The sequence below is a fragment of the Lipophrys pholis genome (genome assembly GCF_963383615.2).
Source record: "Lipophrys pholis genome assembly, chromosome: 20".
Taxonomy (NCBI): Eukaryota; Metazoa; Chordata; class Actinopteri; order Blenniiformes; family Blenniidae; genus Lipophrys; species Lipophrys pholis.
This window is the reverse complement of record NC_137648.1, coordinates 18,049,359-18,071,883: the sequence shown is the minus strand read 5'-3', so window position 1 is coordinate 18,071,883 and position 22,525 is coordinate 18,049,359. Positions and strand designations below refer to the sequence as shown.

The 22,525-nt window shown below is 43.0% G+C and overlaps 1 protein-coding gene across 5 annotated transcripts in view; it reads right to left on the bottom strand.

The window, feature by feature from the left end:
- Positions 1-22,525, bottom strand: part of ccny (cyclin Y) — a 45,828-nt gene that overhangs the window by 17,052 nt on the left and 6,251 nt on the right. For 2 of the 5 annotated variants that reach the window (XM_080489464.1, XM_080489463.1), the window contains exons 2-6: positions 3,577-3,651; positions 1,900-1,920; positions 682-716; positions 570-593; positions 4-104 (exon numbers count right to left, since the gene is read on the bottom strand). In XM_080489464.1, the coding sequence (XP_080345590.1) occupies positions 4-104; positions 570-593; positions 682-716; positions 1,900-1,920; positions 3,577-3,651 (256 nt within the window). The remainder of the gene's footprint in view (positions 1-3; positions 105-569; positions 594-681; positions 717-1,899; positions 1,921-3,576; positions 3,652-22,525) is intronic. The other 3 variants (XM_080489466.1, XM_080489465.1, XM_080489467.1) reach the window with 3 other exon arrangements.

Below are 22,525 nucleotides of genomic sequence, written 5' to 3'. Positions count from 1 at the left end.
TACCACTTGATGGTGTACTTGAGGTTGGGCTGACTGACGGTGCTGTCGTCGAGGAATATGGTGGAGCAGGAGCTGTACTTCCGTCTCACCTGGCCCGGATGGTGCTGGAGTCCAAACGCATTCACACAGAAAACACACACACACACAAATGCACACCTAAACGTCAATATCTAAGTTACAGTCGGAGCAGCCACAGGGAGAAACTAGTGTTACTTTCCCTGTCGGAGGCTGAATACATACATACATGGTGGAGTTTATCTTTAGATGAAACACAGACTGACACGGACAAGTCAGGTTTTTTTTTCCCCCCAAAGGAATTCATAATAAATCCCTCCCCTGAGGCGAGTAGTGCAATTACAATATTTCTGTTAAGAACAAACAAACAAATAAAAAGTCAGGAGTTTGTTCCCTCAGGGCTGAGACAGCGATGACAGAGACACTCTAATGCAATGGGATGGAATTGCTCTGTCTACAGAAACCAGTGAGAAACTACTGCTAAAGGCTGCATGTCAGTGGAATCCGACAGGACGGTGATAAAAGGTTTGGGTTACTTGGAAAATGTCGTTTACCTTGCTCTCCGAAATGTGCGTGAACTTGCAAAGAAATACAAAGTAAGACAGTTACTATCAATAACGGACACGAGAAATCTCCTCGCTGTTAAGACGCCTTCACGTCACTTACATGGTTGATGTAGAGGCTCTTCCGCTTTTCTCGGACTGCAACAAGAAGATGACAGAACAGGTTTCAACTTTAGAATGGGTGCTGGTGCAGTACACCGCCCCCGCAGACAGGGGGCAGCATTCATCCAGGGTTCACAACTTCCACACTAATACACATTTAAAGCCAGAAAGCTGCTAATCTTCCTCTTTAAACCACAGGGAAGCAGCTTCGGAAAAATTGCATTTTTTTTTTTTTTTTTTTACATGAACACACAGCATGTGAAAGGTTGTTCAGATTAATTCATCATTCAGTTTTATTTCTGCGTCTTCATGTTCTCTTCAATACAAATGTGGCGACTTGAAATGTTGGGACGTTGTGATTTGGCGTCACCCTCTGCTGTGCTTCCATCACTCTGTATATGGCAACAGGGATGTTTTGGTGTGTGTAAGTGTGTATGTGTGTGTGTGTGTGTGTGTGTGTGTGTGTGTGTGTGTGTGTGGGGGGGGGGGGGTTCCTCTGGGTGAAGTGATGCAAATTAAAATGGTAGAATGACGTCGTTGGACTGGTTTCCTCTCAGCCTCAAGCCTGTGCTGCATTAGACTTTATCACGGGAACAAGAAGCTTTCGACTTTCGATCTTTTTGACTTCAACTTAAGTGGATAATATGTATGGTTTTTTTTAGGTAGTTTTGACTATGAAGTATAATGAATTCATTGCTTGCAAAATATGATGCAGAAGGTGGTTAACAGTATCGCCTTACAGTTAAAGTAAAGTAATCCCACATCTGAATCCACCATCTTTCTCTCTCTCTGTTAATCATGTGACAGACCTCTCTCAAGCTTATCTGGGTTGGACTCCAACATCGACTCCAGTGTCGCGCGGAAGATGGCCGACAACATGCAAGTGCAAGAATTTGGCTTTATGTGGACAAACGGACGGAATTCAGCTTTTATATCAAACACAATTAACTGCCACGTTGCAAAACACTGTTTCATGGTCATGCAGTCAGATTCATCACGTTGCAGCTTACAGACTTGAAACGTGTAACAGAGAAAGAAACACACACACACACACACACACACACAGAGAACATCAGCAGCAGCTGACCAGCGAAAGCAGGTAACCTGCTAACAGAAGACGACACACAGATCGTGAGACCACACAGACGAGCCTCAAAAACGGCGTGCGGCCCTTTAACACACACGTTCTTATCATTTTACCTGCCCCTTACAGGCTTACCTCTCTTGTTGGGGACGGCAACTGAAAAAACAGAAGTCCAAGTTGGCTCTATTTGTATATAACAGTGTCATTCACAGTGCAAGAAATTGAGCAGGAAATCTGAAGTGTGTAAATGTCTGCTGAGAACCTCATCGATCAGACGTTCACAGAGCTAATAAAAGAAGGAAAAGCCTGAGTCCAGATCAATACGTCAGCCTTCGGGCTGTAAACTCCCCGAGATCACTTCTTCAACTGGAAATATTCTTATGAAACTAACTTCACATTTTAGCTGATGTGTGGATCAGTCCTCCTCTCTGCACGCCAGAGATGATCAAAACCAACGATCTGCGGAAACCAGACACTGAGACAGCTGGGATGAAGGTTTCACAAGTTTCTGTTTGGGGCCTTCATGATGGATGAAAGCGCGCCGGTCACACCTACCTTTTCTTGCCCCCCCCCCCTTGTGTCAGTTTGACTGCATCGGATTCCCAAACAAAGCGCGCCACATGTCGTTTGAGTTGATCGAGTTTGAAAGAATACTTTGAAATGAGCTTCTTAAGCTTGATGTGCAATCTGCCGCGTGCGGCGGCGGCGGCGCTCGTCGCGTGGTTCAGAGCCACAGGTTGCCAGGAAATTCAACGTTTTTGCATTTTGGTTTCAAAGAAGTTTTGCGTTGAGGTTTTGAAAACGATGTCCGTTCACACGGAAATGGCAGAAACGATGAACAACGACGTCGTTGGCACGCCAGGCCATGAGTTGGTCGGTTTCTGTATTGAAAGCACATGCACACATGCACGCGACCAAGTTGGATTTCTACTCCGGGTGACTCAACTATAAATCTGTTACTTCGGATGAGTAGTAGCAACTTTTCAGAAAAGTTGTGTTTTACCCAGTTTAAAATAAGATGGAGTCGGAGCGAAAAGTGTAATTTTTTTTCCCACATTTCCACGGAGATGGGGGAGAAAATGCTACTTTTTTAAAACACTCCGTTTACACAAAGGATAAATATACATTTTTTTGTTAAACTTTTGTAAAAAATTTTTACATTAAGTTGATAAAATTATTTTAAGAAATGAATTGTGGATCGGCCAAAAACGGTGCACTAACTCGAAACGGCGTTCTCATAGTGAATTACAATCTTTCTCAAGTTTTGCCAGGTCTAGTCTCATTCATTATTTAAAATGTATTTAATGCACATTACTGAATGCAGACCAATAAATGTAAATCGTAGAGATGCAACCTCGTAATTAAAATGATTACAAATGGGATTTGTTTTCCTTCTTTTTTTTTTTTTTCCTGGCAGCTCTCAGTCCAATGTTGGGTTCCTTAATTGGCGAAACATTGAGAACCTGTACCTGCAGATGGTCCACATAATATGTTCTAGGGCGATAATATTATTAAAATGGTCGTCTTAACACACTCGTGGAGAAGTAACACCATGATTTCTCGTTGATATATTTAATCTTGTTGAAAATATTTGAATCCAGTTCTATTTCACATAAACCGTTTTACTTGTCTTTTGTCATTATCTGTGAAGCATGAGAGGAGCCACATAAATACTCATCTCATGAAACTACAACCTCCTTCTCTTCTTTCACCATGTGAAGTTAGTTAGTTAGAGTTCATCTCAGAGAAATACTTGAAGAGAAACGCTAATCGCTGTCATGCAGAAGGAGGAATTCGTGAAGCAATGCTCACCGTCCGTCTGCGACTTGCTGAGGAAGATGGTGCTGGCCCGAGGATGATCTGATGGATTGTACTCCATGGGAAGATCTGGAGAGAAACGAGAGAAAGCATGAGTCTCACAGGGTTCGATGCCAAACAGACCGAGACTTAGTGGTGGACAGCAGGTAAGCAAGCCACGGAAACATGTAACTTGGTCCAAGTCAAGCATGTGGACCGTGTATTCTGTACTGGAGATCCCAGATGGGAGCCGCAGAGAGATGATCAACATCTAAAGATGAGATCTTCTGTGGGTTTGGCGATAAAGGTTAACCGTCTCTCAGAGCTGATAGGGAAACCATCTGTCAGCCGCGAAAAAGCGTTTGGAAATCGATGCATTTAGCAAACGCAGCAGAACGGTATGGACCTGCGTTAAATCTGCCACCTGGAAACAAGCGATCGGAGAGCAGCCGGCGGGGAAAGCAGTGGGAAACGACCAGCAGACGGTCCTTTGCCTCTGAAGCGCTCGGCTGCTTTGTACGCGCGTCTGCAGCGACAGCAACCTGCCACAAGGGGGCTGTAAATAGATTCGTAAACACCAACGACCCTGTCGCTCCAGCATGCTGCATCGGTATAAAATCTGAATACATCATTCCAGTGTCCCACTTCTTTGACCTGATTAAGTCCCACAAGCCAAGACATGATGAAACATGGCTTTTAATTGTTGAATTATAAACAAGATCAACTAAAAACTGTTTGTGGTGTAGACTCAACAGATTGATAGTGAAATGGGTGCAACACCAGAAAGAAATGTGGTAAAAAGACAGTCACGATAATCAAATTACATACATCCTTGTGGCAGCAACTAATGCACTGGCATACACTTTAAAACATCTTCCACCTCAATTTGTGAAGAAGTAAAATGATCAGTTTGAACGGATTATCATGGAATAAATCTAAAATATTAAAAAAATAAAGTTGAACAATTGGATTGCTTGTTTTTAAACGAGACATTTTTATGGCAATATGAGATTTTTTATTTTCTTTATCAGTAATTAAAACATAATTGATAAAACCTGATTAGTTGACTGACCGTTTCAAATCTTTGATGATTAATTAACATGAGTTTTTTTGGGGGTGATTTCCCGAAAAACCTGACTTCAAATTGTGTCGGCACACTGATTCGCTAAAATTTAATTCCTAAATGTCCTTAGGGGGGAAATGTGAGGCATTGCTGTGCCCTGACACTGTACAGGTTTCCATAGAAACAGGGTAGGACTTGGCCGTGAACATGGAGAGAGAGCTAAATATTTGTAAAGTCTGAGTCTGAAGTCCAACAAACACAGTGGACACTGGAAGATATTGACACAAGGATCCCAGACGCCATCAGGAGGGACTATAAACTGAATAAACAGAGCTGCAGAACAGTGTGATGGGACGAAACATCAAAACCACTGGTGAACGTCCATTTACCGTAACACAAGGTGAAGCATCTGTGTCGATGGAGGACGACTAGTTTTCTACCAGAACAGCGATTCTCAAACTTTTTACTGTGTGCAAACAGCCTGACTGTAAAGTAATGGAGGGTTGAGGTTCTCCCAGTGGTGCACAACCTTACATGAAGCCGTCTTCACTGCTGTGTGAGTGTGTCAACGATTGTGTGAATGTGGTGGATAAGGAGGGTGAGGAGGGCAATAACTGATCTCAAACCTGACTGTCAGCGAGAGAGACAGCCGGGTAAGAAGGGGGAAAACGATAAAAGAGTGAAGGAAATAGGAGGGTTGAGGGAGGATGTGGGTAATGAAAATGGGATGGGAGCGAAGGTGAGGATGCTGGCTCGCAGAGTGGAGAACACGGCGGACACGAGCCCGGTTGATGTGCGACTTTGGTTGGTGATTAAAACGCAGCGCGTGATGGGAACTACAGAGCATACCTGAGATCACAGGGCCTCTTTCAGCCGCTGCCATTGTCTCCAAACTCTTTTGAACAGCTGTCTTTTTGTGCGGGAGAGCCACTTAAAAAGCCTCAAAGGACAGACAGACAGACAGACAGACACACACACACACACAGACACACACACAGCTGTGACGGAGGAGGAAGTGCCACATAGTGCTGAATAAAAGATGGGTGTGTGGGAAGAAGCAAAGAGCACTGGAGGAGAGCTGAAGGTGGGCTAATGATGCTGTGCACAGTGTGTGTGTGTGTGTGTGTGTGTGTGTGTGATCTATATATGAATCTCTCTTCTTTCCTTGAAGCTGTCATCATATTTTACAACAGGATATCACTGTATAGCTACAGGCCCAGTTTCAGGCGGAGGGTGTGTCCACCTCCCTGCCCGATGTCAGCGACCTCTGGTGTAGCTCCGCCCACTCTCCACTCCATCGTTTTTCTTTTCTTCTACCATTTTTGTGTGTGTGTGTGTGTGTGTGTGTGGGGGGGGGGTTAGGACGGGACGCAAGCACCCAACATCCGGAGTTTCAGGATATGAGGTGGAGAGGATATGAAGCCATGGGGTGTCGGCTCCACATTGTTAATGCATGAACAAAGAGTGTAGGGGACAGGTCAGTGCAGACATGGGCGACAGGGGGACCACAGGACGCTTTAGTGGTCTGCAAGAGCATTGCAAGGAGAAGGTAATAGATAAAGGAGAGGGTTTGGTTGAAGTGATACGGTCATACTTTTAATCTTTATAAACACACAAGTTTTTCCCACCAAAGACTTTGTCACGACACAGGTCCCCTCTAAGTTTCTACGGTCTCCTTTAGATTCTAGAAAGTGACTTATTGAGGTTTTACTCAACGTACGCAAATACAATTTTTGACACTTCCAGAGCAGGCAAAGCCTTGGGCTACCATGTGGCTTTCCTAAAGGAGTCAGAGTGCAGGATGGGAATTATTGTTTGAGCGTATGTACTGGCTAGTATGGAGAACAAAACTGCTTGATATACTTACAATATTTTGGAAAAAGAGAAATTCTGCAGCATAAACACCACAAGGCAAGCAAGCAGCTGAATCTCATAATTTCACACTGTGAACACAAGTCCAGCCAATCAATAGGACATCTGTATTACCGTTGTGTGAAAGGAATACACTTCCACTTCCTATAGCGTCACAATATTGACGGCATTTCGAGTTAAAACGCTTCATTTTTTAAGTTTTTGCTTCAAAAAGTTTTGTGTTCACACGGCAACGTTTTGAAAACTATGTCCGTTTACACGAAGCGTGTTGGTGGACTCGTGGGTATTGATGTTTGCTGTTGCCATTGTTGTTATTGTCTAGCGACTCGCTCATGTGCAGAAGAACCATTTTCTCAGGTCATAGTACGCATTCTTAGGAGCAACGTTTTCAAAAAGCCCCCCCCCCCCCCGTTTCCACAAATAGAGCATCTGACCTTTTTCTAAAAGTTCAACCTTGGGACTCTGTTCCAAAAAGTTGCATTTTCAGTGGCTCCCAGCACCGCCGTCGTTAAACGGATCCCCAAAACACAACGAAAGTTTTTGGTTTTGACTTAAAAACGTGTAAACCAGGGCTTAGATAAAGGGAGATGTGTCTCTTTAATCTGGACACATCCAGATATCAATAACATTATTTGTTATGTCATATTCTTGGTGAATGGACACACTATCATTAAGTATAGTATCAGAACATTTTCTATCAATTTTATGACACCTATGTTGGTCACATGACAAAAAAAAATCAAAGCATGTCTGCCATCATCTTTAATTCAAAACCCAACTTTCTTTGAGAACCATTGCCAGTCCAGTGTTTCACCGGAGGATGATTTCTGACACCCATAACTCCAAATATAGCAATGAATAAAACCGCATCACAAACCTTAAATCTTGTATCGATTAAGAAGTAAAAGTGCTTGCTTTGAATTAAAAAAAAACATATCAAACCTGGTTTAGTCGCGGACTTCTGTATCACAATCAAACTGTTCTTCCTTGTTTGTGTGCGTAATAATTCAGCTTATGGTAATCGCGACATGAAATGTTCCTCCTGCTACAACGTGTGGATGTAATTCTGCTGGTTCTTAAAGCAAGCTGTTCGCTGAAACACTGACCTTTACAAGCTGGAAGAAATGCCTCACATGTGTGAGTGTGCCGGTTTCTCAAGTCTGTGTGTCAGCCAGCAGCTCACTCGATGAGCTGTGAAATTTAACTGTTGTTTAAAGGGCGTTTTTTTTTTTTTTTAACAGAGACATCGATGGTCCCCGGAGGCTGGTGTTTAGAGCATGAAGTATCTCTGCAGTTTTATCAAAGCAACTCTGATCACACAATTTCCGCATCACGATGATGAAGGGCTCTGAATAGGCTCACACACATTACTTTGCTTATTTATAACACTGGCATCAAGTTTAACTTCAGACATCTGTGGCTCTTCAAGAAATATTATCAAAAGTGAATATCCATTTACTATCCTCAATAAATGTCCAACGAGAGCTTTGCAATCTGGCAGATACAGTTAGTACCATATTCTTTTCAACATACTGTTCAAGAATAATATGTATTTTGTTGCTGAAGACGTCAATTTGAAGATTATTATGACGTCAGAAGAAACTCAAGGTCAGTCATAGCTCATTTTTTGACTTTTTAAATTTTTTTATTTCAGTTTATCTAAATAGCCCCGAGTGCATATATCAGTGAGCTTTAACAGTTTATTCAAACCACCACAGCAATGTGATACTTTCTCTCACACAGGATCTGGATCAACCGTCATCGTGAGCGGGTCAATTGATTCCTGTGCTCATGACAATCAAGGCTTCTTCAACAGCCGAGCACACAAAACTCTTTACCGCGTGAAATCAGAGCAGAGCAGAATCACCTCTCCTGCATTTCAAGGGAAGCCCATGGTTACAAATCGAAGATCAAACGCATGTGAAGTAGGAAGGTTTGGTCAAATTGCAGACTTTCTGTAGAATCCCAATGGAAGACATTGCTGTCAATCAATACATACATCGACATGTTTGGACAGGTGCCAGAGTCTTTTACTCAGAATGAAAGCTGTCCAGCCGGTAAGCGTGTAACCTTTTCACTCATGTGGAAGTTCTTGAACTTAAAAGGTGAACGCTTATCATCATCGGCCTTAATCGTTTGCCAGTTCTGATACGGCCTCATCGCACACATTCAGGCCGCGTCTACGCAACGTTTTTCAGTGAAGATGGAATTTTTCGGAAATTTGCCAACTCTGTCTGGGTGTCAAAGGAGGAAATGCAACTTTTATGGCGAGACAAATTTCTTTATAGTCAACTTCGCCGTCTGTCTATACGCCCGTGTACTTCCATTGTTAATGTTCATAATGTATTGCTCTTCGCGTGCATGTTTATGTGGTTTCTTCATCAAAACAACCGGCAATGCACGCTAACTACATCGTTTTCAGCATTTCTGTCATTTCGGTGGAGACAGACGTCGTTCCAAATCTTTGTCTTTTGCAAAGTGCAAAAACAATGGGTTTTCACTTTTGAGTTGTCGTGTAAATGAGGATTTAGATCCACAATGTTGTACAGCTACATCATCCAGAGAAGGAAGAAGCCAAGAGAATCTGGAGAAAACAGATAGGATATTTAATTTGGCGGAAGTGAAACTGAAAACTGAGACTTAATGACCGTTTCATTGTGTGCAAAAAACCCAGCGAGTGTACGGGAGATCAAAGTTCAGTACCACCTGTGACCCATTTGGAACCAAGAAAAATCCTGCACAAACTTGATGCAGGCACAAAAGGCCCCCTGCTCGCCGTGGGCTGCCCTGTCGAAGTTAACCAGCAGCCTCCAGCTGTCGACAGCTGGTTCTCAAACAGTACACCCACACCGCTAGAGCGGGAGGCGCAGGGACCATCACGTATTGAAGTGTTAAGGAGGCACGCGCGAGACGTGTGGCTGGGACTTGGAAATAGATGCGGTAAAAACGATGCTATTTTAGTAGCTCACAATTCTGAGCGTGTTGTTTGAAAAATAAAAATCTGCAAGCTGCCGGGATCACTTGTACAAAATAGTTTGTCACGTTGCACACCAATCTGCCTACAAAGGGGGTTTTATCAGTGATTCGCTGGTAATTTTCTTCAATGCAAAAGAGCCGGCTCAGCCCCAAACAATAGAAGCACCTCATTTGACTGTAGGTTCACTCTTTCCTCTCCAATCCCCTTTTCCAATTTTCTGGTGTAAAACAGCCTCTTGAGTGCAATTTGGGGCAGCAAGGTAAAACCATAATTCCTCCGACAGCCACCGCGGAGCAGACTTTATGAGCGCTGCACACCATGATGCTGAGAGCTGCTTGACTTTGGCAACAAAAAAATGAAAATAGGAGGACGCAGTCAACAAAAGAATCATCAAGCATCGTTAGAGAATAACTTATAAGGGCTCACCTTGTCTGCTAACAAGCTCTAACCTCTGAGTAATGCTTGGCCGACCCAAGGGAAGATAAGGACAGTAGATGTGGTTTCATAGACCATAAGTGATCTGCATACGTATATTATTAGTAATGCACTGCTGAGTGTGATAACACTTCTTTTAACCCGATTAGCCTTATCCCACACACACTCTGACTCTGGCGTCTGGTATAGTTACAGTGAGAATTCCTCGAAGAACCGATGAAAATATGAATCAATGGTAATTTGTGTCATTTTGTCCGCTGAAACAGTTGGTCAACCCAGCTGAATTGGCAAAAATCGACGTCCTCCGGTGCTAAGTTACTGTCTGTTCGAGAGGCTGAATGAATGGATGAGAGACAAATGTTCAGTGAGTCAGTTTCCTCTTTGTCTACACACAAATGAAAGCGCACATACAAACAATGGCACAAACCCCCGGCAGCGCCTTCTCGGCTCTTTCTAAGATCTCCAAGCAGCCTGGAGCTTGTGACATTGATCTCCGACATCTAACCAAAGCTCTGCAGTGATGCAGATTCATCACAGAAGAGACCGCTGATATTTCATCAAAGACAAGCCAACAGCGACAAGATGATGAAGGGAGCACAGGTTGGGGGGAAATTTATCTGAGCTCACCAGAAAATAGACCCCTGGTTTAAAGGAGACGCACATCAAGGCAAAGGCTGGTTAAAGCACAACTGTTTTGCTTTACCTTCTACGGTGGCTGGGTGGTGTGGCAACAATATTGACTGTCTTATAGTTTTACACATTGATCGATATAACAAACATAGCACAGTATCAAGTTTTTGTTTTGAGTTTCAAGACCAACCTGAACTAACCATGAAGAAACTAGGTCTCACTTATTAACTATAATTACTATAAAATTAAGGTGCCGTTTACGCAACGTTTCAAGTGAAAATGCAAAGTTTCTTGCAAATTCGTTAAAGGAAAGTTTGACGCTTCCAGATCAAAGTTTGGAAAACGATGTGCTTTTACACAGAAACGGCAGAAACGCTGAAAACAATGTAGTTTTCATGTTCGACCTCTAGTGGCTGCTGCTGTTTGTTTTTTGCAATGAAACTACAAACATCTGCATGGAGACAACAATATGCTATTACCATTACCAATGGTGAGTACAAGGATACTCGTATGGACAGACAACAAAGTTAGATTACTATTACAGGTGACTCAACTACAAAACTACCAGGCCTGAGGAGAACATGGACCGTTTTCAAAAAGTGGAATTTTCAGTGGCTCAGAGTACTGTTGAAAGACACATTGAAAGTTTTGCATTTTCACTTGACAATGTTGTGCAAATGGGGCCTAAATGGCATCCCTTTCAATTCTTGAGCATTAAAGTGTTCCAATGGAGGCGGCTGCCATGCAAGGCGCTCAGTCCATCCACTGGGAACAGTTTGAACCTGCAACAGGGATTGAACCTGCAACCTTCCGATTGAGAGAACCCGCTCTACCCACTGATCCACAGCCGCCCCCAATCATTACAACTGGACATGATAGCACACATCGAACTCAGATTTTATAACTATAAGGTTCATGATTGTTGACCAAACTTGTCTTCAAACTCTCTGACCTGGAAACACATGCAGGGGAGAGAGATCATTATTTGTGCGTTTGTGACAAAGACACAGGGAGAAGAAAAGACGGCAGGACTGAGATGTTCCAAACAAGTCGGAGATGTTAGGGGTTGACGAGTCCATGGGCAGAGAGAGCTCTAATTTACCCTGCACCCAGCTGAGAGCTGTAAACCCTCCCTCCTGCTTGCTTTCCTCCCCCAGCCCTTGCATCCTCTGCTCGCTTGTAACCAGGCAACGGCTGGCTTCAAGCAAATCACAGGCAGGCCCCATCAAATGCCAAGACAGACAGACGCTGCCTTTTTCTGCCTTTTAACAACTCCATCGCTATCCCTCTGCGTCGACCACCTGCTTGTACTGTACGCTGCTCGAATCGCTCGATGTTGTTGGGGACACAAATTGCGAGTACTCTGCCCTTTTGCACATTATGCACAGTTTTACATCTTGTCCTCATGACGGGGCCAACGGTGGGCGAATACCAGAGGGTGTAAATTACATGTCACACTGCTAGAACATACTCACAGCAAGAAGGGAGCCATGTTGGCTACAATGGCTGACGTAATGCTGCCTTTGACTTAGTTCAGGAATCACAATCCCCAACTCAGAATGACGTCACATAAAAGCTGGTTGAAGTCAGAAAGCAGGACGGGCACGTCAAATGTCAAAGTACAAGTAAAAAAATGCTGCTGTATTTCAATCACAAGAACAGAGTGACTCTGTTCAACTAAAATATCAAACGTCAAAAGGCCACGATGAAAACTAACAGTCAATGTCAATGCAGCGCAATGGCATCCTCAAAAATACATTATAATGTGCTGTCATCAAGTGATGGAAGGCCTCTCTCACATGGAACATTCTGGAAGAATGGCAATAAAGACAAAGGATGAGAGACTTTCTGCTGGCAGGAGATTTGTCATCAAGTTACGGGGATCATCTGAGACACTTCCTTGACCTCAATGTTTTGCCTCAAACGTGATGTCATGACAACCTGCGCACCATAGAAAGGAGGGAAGAAAGGCATGCATGTTGCCTGAAATTGATTGAACACGATTTGGCTGGGAATTTGTCCAAAGCTGATGACTCACAAACTCAAAGAGGAGCAGGACGTCTACGCCTATAAACCCTGGCAGTGACACTATGGTCGGTTCAGTGTCAAAAGTCCGGGTTTAACCAAAGGATGTTCTCACAGACGTAAGAAAATAAGTACTTTGTTCATCACATGTACACAGAAATACGGTGAGTTCTCTGCCTTCAACCCATCCTGAAGGAGCAGTCAGTAGCCACTATCCAGTACCCAAGTAGTACTCTAGGCTATTTGGGGTTTTGCTCAAAGGCAAGGCCTCTGACCCTGTGGAAGATTTGACTACCTACTTGTCAAAGGTTCACCCATACATGCATTCTGTGCTGGAATATCTTCATATCTTATTTAAGAAATGCGGCAGTTAATGAGGAGAACAAGAAAAATGGGCTGTTACTTTCTCCAACACGATCTGCTGGTCCAAGGATTCAAACCATTATCCTCCCAGTTCGCTTAACTAACCTGCTACCTGCCACAGACTGAAAGCTTCCAGTTAAGTTTGTAGTGGTAGCAAAGCTTCCAATGAACGTTTGTCAGTGCTTTTGACGTTAAGTATTTCAAGGAAGGTATTCAGCATTTTCACGTCCTTTATCTCTCGTCCTCAACCGAGAGTGGAAAGGCCTTAAAGCGAAACGGGAGGAAATAAATGCTCACACTAGGTAAGATGATTAAGAGAGAGAGAGAGAAAAAAAAGCAATCCCTGCTTTCTAATATGCTGAGGATTGTCCAAACATTAAAGGCATTCATGTGTCTTTCAGAACAGACGCGTGTAGCCAAGTACTCATATGGGCTCACGACGATTACGAGCCCACACAAACCAAGCTCAGTCGTGACCATACTTAAACACCCTCTTCTGACACGCTGGACAGGAAAGGCCTATTACCAACAAAAGGAGTGGAGAAATTTAAAAAAGAAAAAGAAACATTGAGAAATGTAGTGCAGTGTTCAAAAATGCAACATAACCATATGTTTATGTTTGCCCAGTGATTACCTGTACCGGCGTCCAGCTAAAAGGCTCTGCAAGCAGCAGACGAGACAGATGTAATTTTATGGATGTCATGACACTGGAGGATGATACACATGAGCACTTTTAGCAAGTTTGAGGCCAAACTGCATTAAAACAGTTTCAAACCAGAGAAGTACTTCCACCCAGGAGCTAATACACGACAGTCGATTACGCTACACGTCTTTTTCAATGCTCTTGCTCGCTCTTACATCCCTCCCACTCTGCCGGAGGAAGATGTGGAAAATTAGCCGACATAGGAGCAGAAGTCAGGATTACAGAGTTAGTTTTTTTTTTAAAGCATCAATGTTGTGTATCATTTTGATAGATGAGATTACAGAGGGAAGACTTATAGTGATGCTGTGAAAATGACAGAAAAACGAACGCAACCCCTGCATGGGGGAGCTCACCTAGGAATCCAGGTTATATAAAAGCTGGCCTATATGCTGGATGTAGTGCTCACTCTCACTGCATCACTCCTTTTGTTAAAGGTACTTTAACAACTCCACAGTACATCCAATCACTGCACACAGTCCTGATAGGTCCATACTCTATTGATGCTTGGTTGTTGTCGGAGGATCAGCGTTTACCTCAACTGTGGGCCTTCCCGTCTCTGCATGGAGTCTCTCAGGTACTTCACCTTCCTGTGAAACTCTAAAAACATGCAGGTCTGGCCAAGTAGTAGGACTGAGATAGGCTCTTGGTCCACACCAGTTAAATCTGGAAGAAACATGTATAGAAATTGCATTATAGGGGTGATAATGTTTAAAACACTTCTTCTTCTGAGTTGAACAGCAGTTTGCATACATAAAGTTGCATTACCGCCATCTGCTGGTTCTACCTACATTATTTCCCACCGCTCTAGTAGTGCCTGATGACGGTTTCCCTCTCTCTTATTAGCAGCTTTTTCGTCCCTGAGGACTTTTTCCCTTCTTCTTCTTCACTTGGGTTCAACAGCAGTTGGCATCCGTGAAGTTGCACTACTGGTTCCAGTTAGTCCATACTATTCCCACCACTCGACAGACAGACAGACAGACAGACAGACAAGACAGCCCCCGTTTAAAATACTTAAATCGGGCAAAATTAATCATTTTCTCTTTTAATAGAGTAATCGACTCCTTTTTTCCCCCTCAAAGGTTTGGTATAAAAATATTTTCTCAATCGGTGGAAGCGGATTAGTTCGGATGCACCAGCTTGAAATCACTCAATACTTCCCACATCGACACACAGCTCCTTGTTTGCTCTCAATCCACTGTCTCCACCCCTCCTCCCTGCCTGTGAGGTTTACCTCGCGTTGAGCCGTGGAGGGAGCCGCTTTGCCGGTCGACTTGACGTTTCTGCATACCCACAGTCAGGATTTGCACACGTGCATGATCCATCACGAGCGGTAGAATAACAATGGTGTTTTGGTGATGCGGGAAAACATGCACATCTGGTTAGCGGTCTCCAATTTTTGCAAAAAAAAAAAACCCCAGAAATTATACAAAGAAATAGGATAGTAACTGGAAGTGACAGACAAAAAAAAAAAAGAAAAAAAAGAAGAGAGATTCCCCGTGAGGAATAACAGCTGCTGGGAGAGCCACTGAACCAAATCACGGCGGTAACCTATTAAAACTCAGGCAGGCTATGCGTCGATGATTGTCAGGTGCTTGCTGCACCACGCTGGCAGCCGGGGTCAACCTCCAGCAGCCAACTGGCAGCGTGTAATTACTCTCACACCTGCTCACCAAATCATCACCAACAACAACTCCAACAGTCCCATCTGATGGCCTCAGCGGGCTTAATCAGCCCTGACTGCACAGGAGGAAGCGCAGGGCTCCATTCACAGCTCCGGCCTTTCATCACCCAGTGGATTTTCCACAGGCGAGCATCATATGATTACAGTTCTCCTCACAGGGAAGTCACATGACAGCCACACTGGATTCTCATGCGCGTGGTTGGAGATGATAGGCGAGTGTGTGAAAGCTTAACTGGGCGTTAAAGGTTCCAATGCAGATGACATATTAGAATATATCGTAATTCAAACAGGTGGCAAGGCAAAATGTTCAAAGTAAAATTGTGAGTGAACTGGAGCTGGAGCTTCAAGAATACAAAACCAATATCTTCAGTAGAAAATTAAGATTTTTTGCATTTTGGATTACTCAAAGTCACTGCAAATCAGACTTTTCAAAAATGCTGACTCAGTCTCTGTGTAAATTCCATGTTTACAACGTATTGTTCTCTGCATGTGTGTGGTTACATTACAAAAACAACCAATAGCACACAACTCGTGGCCTGCTATGATAACTGTGTTGTTTCCATGGTTTATGCTATTTCTGTGTAAATCAAAATCATTTTTAAAATGCTGCTGTGTAAACACAAAACTTTTGTTTTTTCCAATTGAAAGGCTGCGTAAACAACAGCTTAAAACGGAATTTCAGCTTTAATCACAGGGTTGAAACATTAAAATCTAATTTAGCAACACAATTGTTTCTAGACTTCTTAGTTATTTTATAATTGTAATATTTTTCGCACTTTATTCTTAAAGTTGCATTAATTCTAATCTCATTGTGATTCAAATTTTTTCCCTTTAATTTGCTCAATGTGAGCAATATTTGCCTAGACTAAAGGCATCAACAGATACTGATGTCCCTGAATTGAGCTGATGCAAAGGTATTTTCAGAGGAGCTATTCTATCAAGAAATTCAACCTGTGAATTAGTTTACAACTTTGGAAAAAAATGTTTTAATTATTTGCTTCTTCAGTGTACTGGTAGCAGCTGGAAGGATGATCATAAGTGTGACTATATAATCTTCCCAAGTAAAGTGATGATTGAATGTCGGTTCATCATCTCCTTCTGTTGGAAAAAGAACCCCCCCAAAAAAAAGAAAAACCCCAGAAACATATGAACATGTGCAGGTTTGTTCTGGAAAATAAAGCATCGCTTGAGGACATTTCAGGGTCGGATAATGAGGCGTGTAGAAACACTAAAGCGGGAGACAAAAAGATAACAAAATGTAGATAATTGTGTGGAACTGTGGAGTCTTCCAGTGATGATTCATTTTAAGAAACCTTGTTAAAAAAAAAAAAAAATGTGAAGGAAGACTCAGGCCCCATTTTCAAGTAAAAACGCATAATTTTTGCATTTATGTTTTAGAAAAGTTGTAGTTTTCCGCTTGAAGTTGTTATGTAATCGGGGCCTTCGTCAGCTGACGAGATAAATGCAATTCTCCACTTTGAAATCTCGTCCAAAGGAGCTCGGTAAGGTCAAACGTGGAAACAAAGAATAACCCTGGCAAGGAGGAAGTAGCAGTCATGTGGAACAAGCGCCATCCCTCCTGTTTTCATCCTTGCAAATGTTGCTGTTAATGCGAGTGGCCTGCAGACAGCTGCGCCCCGAACGCCGCATCCAACAGCCTTGTTCATGACCGTGTGTGTGTGTGTGTGTGTGTGTGTGTGTGTGTGTGTGTGTGTGTGTGTGTGTGTGTGTGTGAGAAGCTGAAAGCTCTGCTTCTGCATGCAAACGGACAGATCGCATTAATCCAGCTGATTTCTGACGAGGCCCCTCAACAGCACCGATGGGAATCTGCTCGCACACTCAAACCTGCAGGCGTCCACACATTTCAGTTCTTCCTGCTCTCACAAATAAAAAAATAAAAAAATAAAAAAATAAAAAACCCTCTCAACAAGCTTGATTTGAGGGGGGAATACGCTGCAGACTTGGCTCGCCGAGGCTACTGGCGTTTCCCATGCCTCGCTGCCCGGCCGCTTTCGGAGAGCCCGAGCTCGGGAACTGACAGCGCACACCAAAACAAACAGAGGTTAAGTAATTCCACTGAACACATCCTTCAGCTCCTCTTTGTTTCTCTCAAGCAAAATCAGCTTGCTGTGATCAGAATGTACTGGGAGCAGACCAGAGGGAAAAGCTCATTGTGAAGCTCCTTGTCGTCTCGGGGGAACGTCAGGCCCGACTTCAAACAGCCTATTAATAGCTCAGCGTGGAGGTGGTCGGACATCATCCACTGCTTTTACAGGTTTTATGTCCATTAGCTTTAATAAGTGTTGATGTTTTCCCATGTGTTATATACTTCTGGTGTTTATTTACGTTAGAATTTATTTTTTCCCCCTGCTGTTAATTAAGCATGATTTCAGGAACCCCCCAAGGATTGATTCCTTTATGAAACTCACAATTCAGGTCTTAACACAAAGATTTGGACTAGAAAGTTAAAATTACCTACATATTCCAGCACAGAAAGACCAGAAGTGATCATCTAGCCTTATAATGACCATATCCTGTTTTAGCTGATGTGTATTTTGGGGGGAATATTCCTCTATCTGGCACAATCAAGATAAAATAAAAGTGCAAGCCAACTTGTGTCTCAACGTTTTCACACAAAGACAGGACTCTGAGAAAAAGCAGTGACTAGTTCACTAGCTCAGGTGCACAATCACATCAAAACTATTGGATTGGATTAGTCTAATCCTTACAGTGGAAGCTGCAAATATCACAAAGCACCTATGTGCCTGTTTATTAGAAATTTCTAGAAATATTTTGACTAAATCTCAGGCCCACAAGCAGATGATTGTTCTCACACACCTGATGAGCATGCACAGAATGTCTACACATTACAGTGTCTCTTTGACATGATTTGACATGCAAAGGTTATTAGAACTCAAGAAATTGCCGGAGACGGCGTGAAATAATTCCCAAAGGTATTTATTCTGGATGGAAAAGTCAAACGCTGGTGTTGTCCAACCCTTGGCCGAGGCACCAAACATTCCCTGGACAACGAGGTGGATCATTAAGGACAGTGGAGGACGTTTGTTTCTGCTCGCGTCTACATCATGTCTTCTCTGAAGCTATATAGGATGTAAACTCCCCTCGGAGGCTGCCTGTGCTTTCAGCAAAGCAGAATAATGTGTGCAGATGAATAGGATGTGCTTTTTGAAGTGCTGCTTAAACGGTGGGGAATTGCTGCTGTTGGGTTTTTTTTGTTTTTTTTTCTGGTACGTGTCTCAATGCTTTGTTGTTTCTTATATTTTATTCTTTGTCTATTTCGGCATTTTGAAAAGCATGTGATCTTTATCGCTGAAAACATGTTTCGAGCAACGTCTCACTACAATAGATGTGATAAAGAAGTACGCTTCTGATTCTTTCAGAGCTCCCGTGGATGTATAGATTTCATACCGGGGCTGGAACAAGCTGCGACACTATCTCTTATTTTAATGAGTGTCCCTGATCAGCCATCCGGAGGCTTCCTCTCTTGTCTTCATCAGAACTGGCAGAGCACTATTGAATTGTGAATTTCCCAGAGGACGGCGGTGCGACGAGGGAATCGGGCACGCAGGTAATTTGTGGGCAGTGGCTGCGTCTTCCCACGCGAGTCGAGCGCCGCAACGAGCCGCCGGGATGAGATTGTCACAGGCAATTGCATTTTCATTAACACTCGGCGAATGAGTTGATTTGTTTTTAAAATGAAAACCCATTTCCACTGAAATGATTTGTTATTCCTGCAGGGAGCAGGCGTTGGCTTTGGAGAGGAGAGGAAAGACGCAATGAAGTGGGTGAACAGTTTCTGTGAGTTCGCGGGCGTGTTTAACAGCAACAGGCTTTGACAGATGGACGACCAAGTTCACGCAATTTTATTACTTATCAGTCTAAGCACCAGTTGTGTGCTCGTCTCTTTTAGGGGCGAGAAGTGACGGACGGATGGATAACAAGGGAAATGTCCCCTGATTTGCTGATATAAACACGAGAAAAGCCGGAGTGAATTGTTAGTGCGGTAAAAAAGTGATTCCATCTTTGAACAGCTACCTGCTCTTTGTGAACGATTTCAACCAGAACCAAATGCTGGAGCAGGAAATGAGGTTACACCGGTCGCGATGTATTCATCGAAGACAAAAGTGTTTCCACCTTCAGCAACAGGCGGCAGCGTTCGTGCTCAGCGATTTCTCACAGCATAAAAGACGAAGAGGAAGAGTCAGGCCAAGCCGTGCTCAAGGTGAGACACCAAAAGCCATCAACTACCGGTTAGTCTTGTAAACTAACTTGGTAATAAGCAACAAATGGCTGAGTCAAAAATTAGCAATGTACAAAAGTTGAAAATCCAGCACTTTTAGAAACTGATACAAGATCCTTGACCATCCATCAATCATTTATACCTCTAGTGGTACGAGAGAGGTTACAGAAGCGGACTTGGGGTTGGAGCATTGCAGGTTCGAATCCCTCTGCTGACAGGTCATCACTGTGCTTGGGCTGCCCCCGAGTAAGACCCTTGACTCTGATGCTTTCTGGGCATCGCAGTGTGGCAGCCCATTGTCCCTGAACTATGACGCTTTCTCCTTCTTTCCCTGGGTTGAAGAGTGCTGATAATGGCTGAAGGGTGGGGCACACAGTAGTGCCAATGAGAGGGTGCAACATTTTCAAAGTGCACAATCCATTTAAACAATTTTTAGTACTGCACGTCATTAGCTTGTCTGTGTGTGCGAATAAGACAAGAATAACAATGGAGGATTCCACAGTGTTTGAACCACTCACTGTTGTAAGTGCACATTTACTACACTGTCATCTGCACCTGATGCTAAGTGGGCCGATACGACGAAAAGAAGCGAAGTCGAAGAGACTGAACGTTTACATTGTATTGGGCTTTGCCTCCATGACGATATGGTTGCCTTAAAAAAAAAAATCTAATTTCAATATTAAATTACTGTTGTCAGCATTTCTTCCATTTCAGTGGCTCCAGCAATCATTATCAATACATTATCATGTGAAAGCAAAACAAAAAAAACTCCATTCCCAGAGATCGTTGTCGACTATATGGGGTCAAATTACAAGTATCATTGGTTTTAGCATATATTGTAGCTGAAGCCTGCCAAAAAAACCAAACAAACAAAAAGACTGTTTAGCAAAGAAAAATATTCACATAACCCTTCTCATCTCTGAAACGATGGTCAAAGATGTTACAGCTTAAAGATGTCATGTGACGCTCGTCATTAGAGGAAACTGCAAAGTATATTAAAAACCCAATTTAATACAATTTTCGCCTCACCAGCAATCAAAATAATATTGTACTCCCCAAGATGTAGGTCAACTTGTCTGGAGTTCATCGCGAGGAGACTCCCCGGGCTCATCAACCAGGCATGAATAATCCATATCCAGATTTCAATTAGCCTGCGAGCAACACTCATCAATGTGTGTGTGTGTGTGTGTGTGTGTGTGTGTGTGTGTGTGTGTGCGCTCCAGAAATTACTAACTTCAACCCTGATGAGACAGAGACCAATGTGAGGCCTGGAGCCACAGCTTCTTTACAGATGTCTACGTTAAGTAAAGCCTAAACAGGGTGAGAGATCCATCTGTTTTATATCCACCCATCACGGCTGTCCCAGTTTTACCTTTACTTAAAGCTGCGGCGCGCGCTCCCATCAAACGAGACCAAAAATAGCACAGCTGTTGATTTTGAGGATCTGCAAATGGCAGAGTGCACGTCTGTCTTGTAGAGGGACGTGATTAAAGTCATGTTGTCCTGTGATGGATGCAGAAGTGTAATCCTCATACCGCCTCCCCTCTCCTTGTTTTCTTCAAAGTCCACATGAATATGTAGATTTTCCCTTTTTGAGGGAATTGCACACAGCCTATTAAGAGAAACGTCGCCCCTCAAAATGCCATTTGGATTAAGAAAATATTTAACCTTGAACCTTAATCTGAAATCGAATGCTAATCCGTGTTCATCGAGCTCTTTTTCAGAGAAAAATTATGAGAAAAATATGAAAGAAATATTCAAATGATGCTGACACGATGGCATAGGAGAATGAAAAGTTCATAAATAAACTCCTTTATGGACGGTACAAAAAATATGCTGCACTAACCGAAATCTTATAAGGGTGTGGATACATTTAAATATCGCAAATTTTACATTTAATGCTCGTGTATTACCTCCTGAAAACGACATAAAAGCTTCATTCCATGCCTTTCCATGGTTCAACCATTCAGCCCTGAGTCGTCAGAGAGACTCATGCTGGGTGCACGTCTTGGTATAGCTTCCTGTCACACTGGCTGCTTCCTCTTTGGAACAAACCACAGCCTCAATTACAACACTGTCACATCTGGGCCAACGAAAGAAACCACTGTTTTTATATAAAAAGCAGCTGTTTTCTTTGTCTGAGGACCCATTTACACAGCAGCATTGTGAAAGCGCATCCTGTTTGCAATTTCGATTCAGAAATGTTTCGCGTTTACACGGGAATGGTTTAAAAAACTATGTCTGTTTACACGTAAACGACAGAAAGGCTGAAAACGTTGTAGTTGTCATGTTGAGCCACCAGTGGGTGCTGTTTGGAGAGCAATTCACTGTAAACATTAACAATGGGAGTAGACGGACATTTGTATAAACAGACGACCAAGTTGATAAAACTACCAAGTCCCAGGAGAATAAGAACTGAGAGTCCTGACACTCTGTACTTATTGTTCATCTACTGAGCATGTGCAGAAGAACTATTTACTACGGTCGCGGATACGGGAAATGGAGGCCACATGCTTTCAAAAAGTTGTTTTCCCACGTTCACCCTGAGACAGAGTCGGACCGTTTTCAAAAAGTTGATGAATCTTTTTCTCTACTCGTTGTGTGGCTTCAGTATCTACTTTTTAACCCTCTAATTTTTCAATATATTCTGCAAAGAAAAAACCTGAAGTCTCTTGCATTGTCGTATTTATCACATACAGAATGAAATGACCTTAAAAAGTTCATGAGGAAGGGAGCCAAAACAAAGGATTTCTCTATCAAACCAAGGTAAATATACAGGCCTAGTAGGCCGGCAGGAAAAGAAAAACAAAAAAGCATTACGTTTCACGGTGCTTTCCACCCACGTCACCGCTGACATCATCTGAAACGCTGCCTATTACCGGCTTTAGAAGATGCATCTTTACTTAACTAGCTCTGCATTTTTCATATTAATGCTCAAGGACTGGAAAAGCATG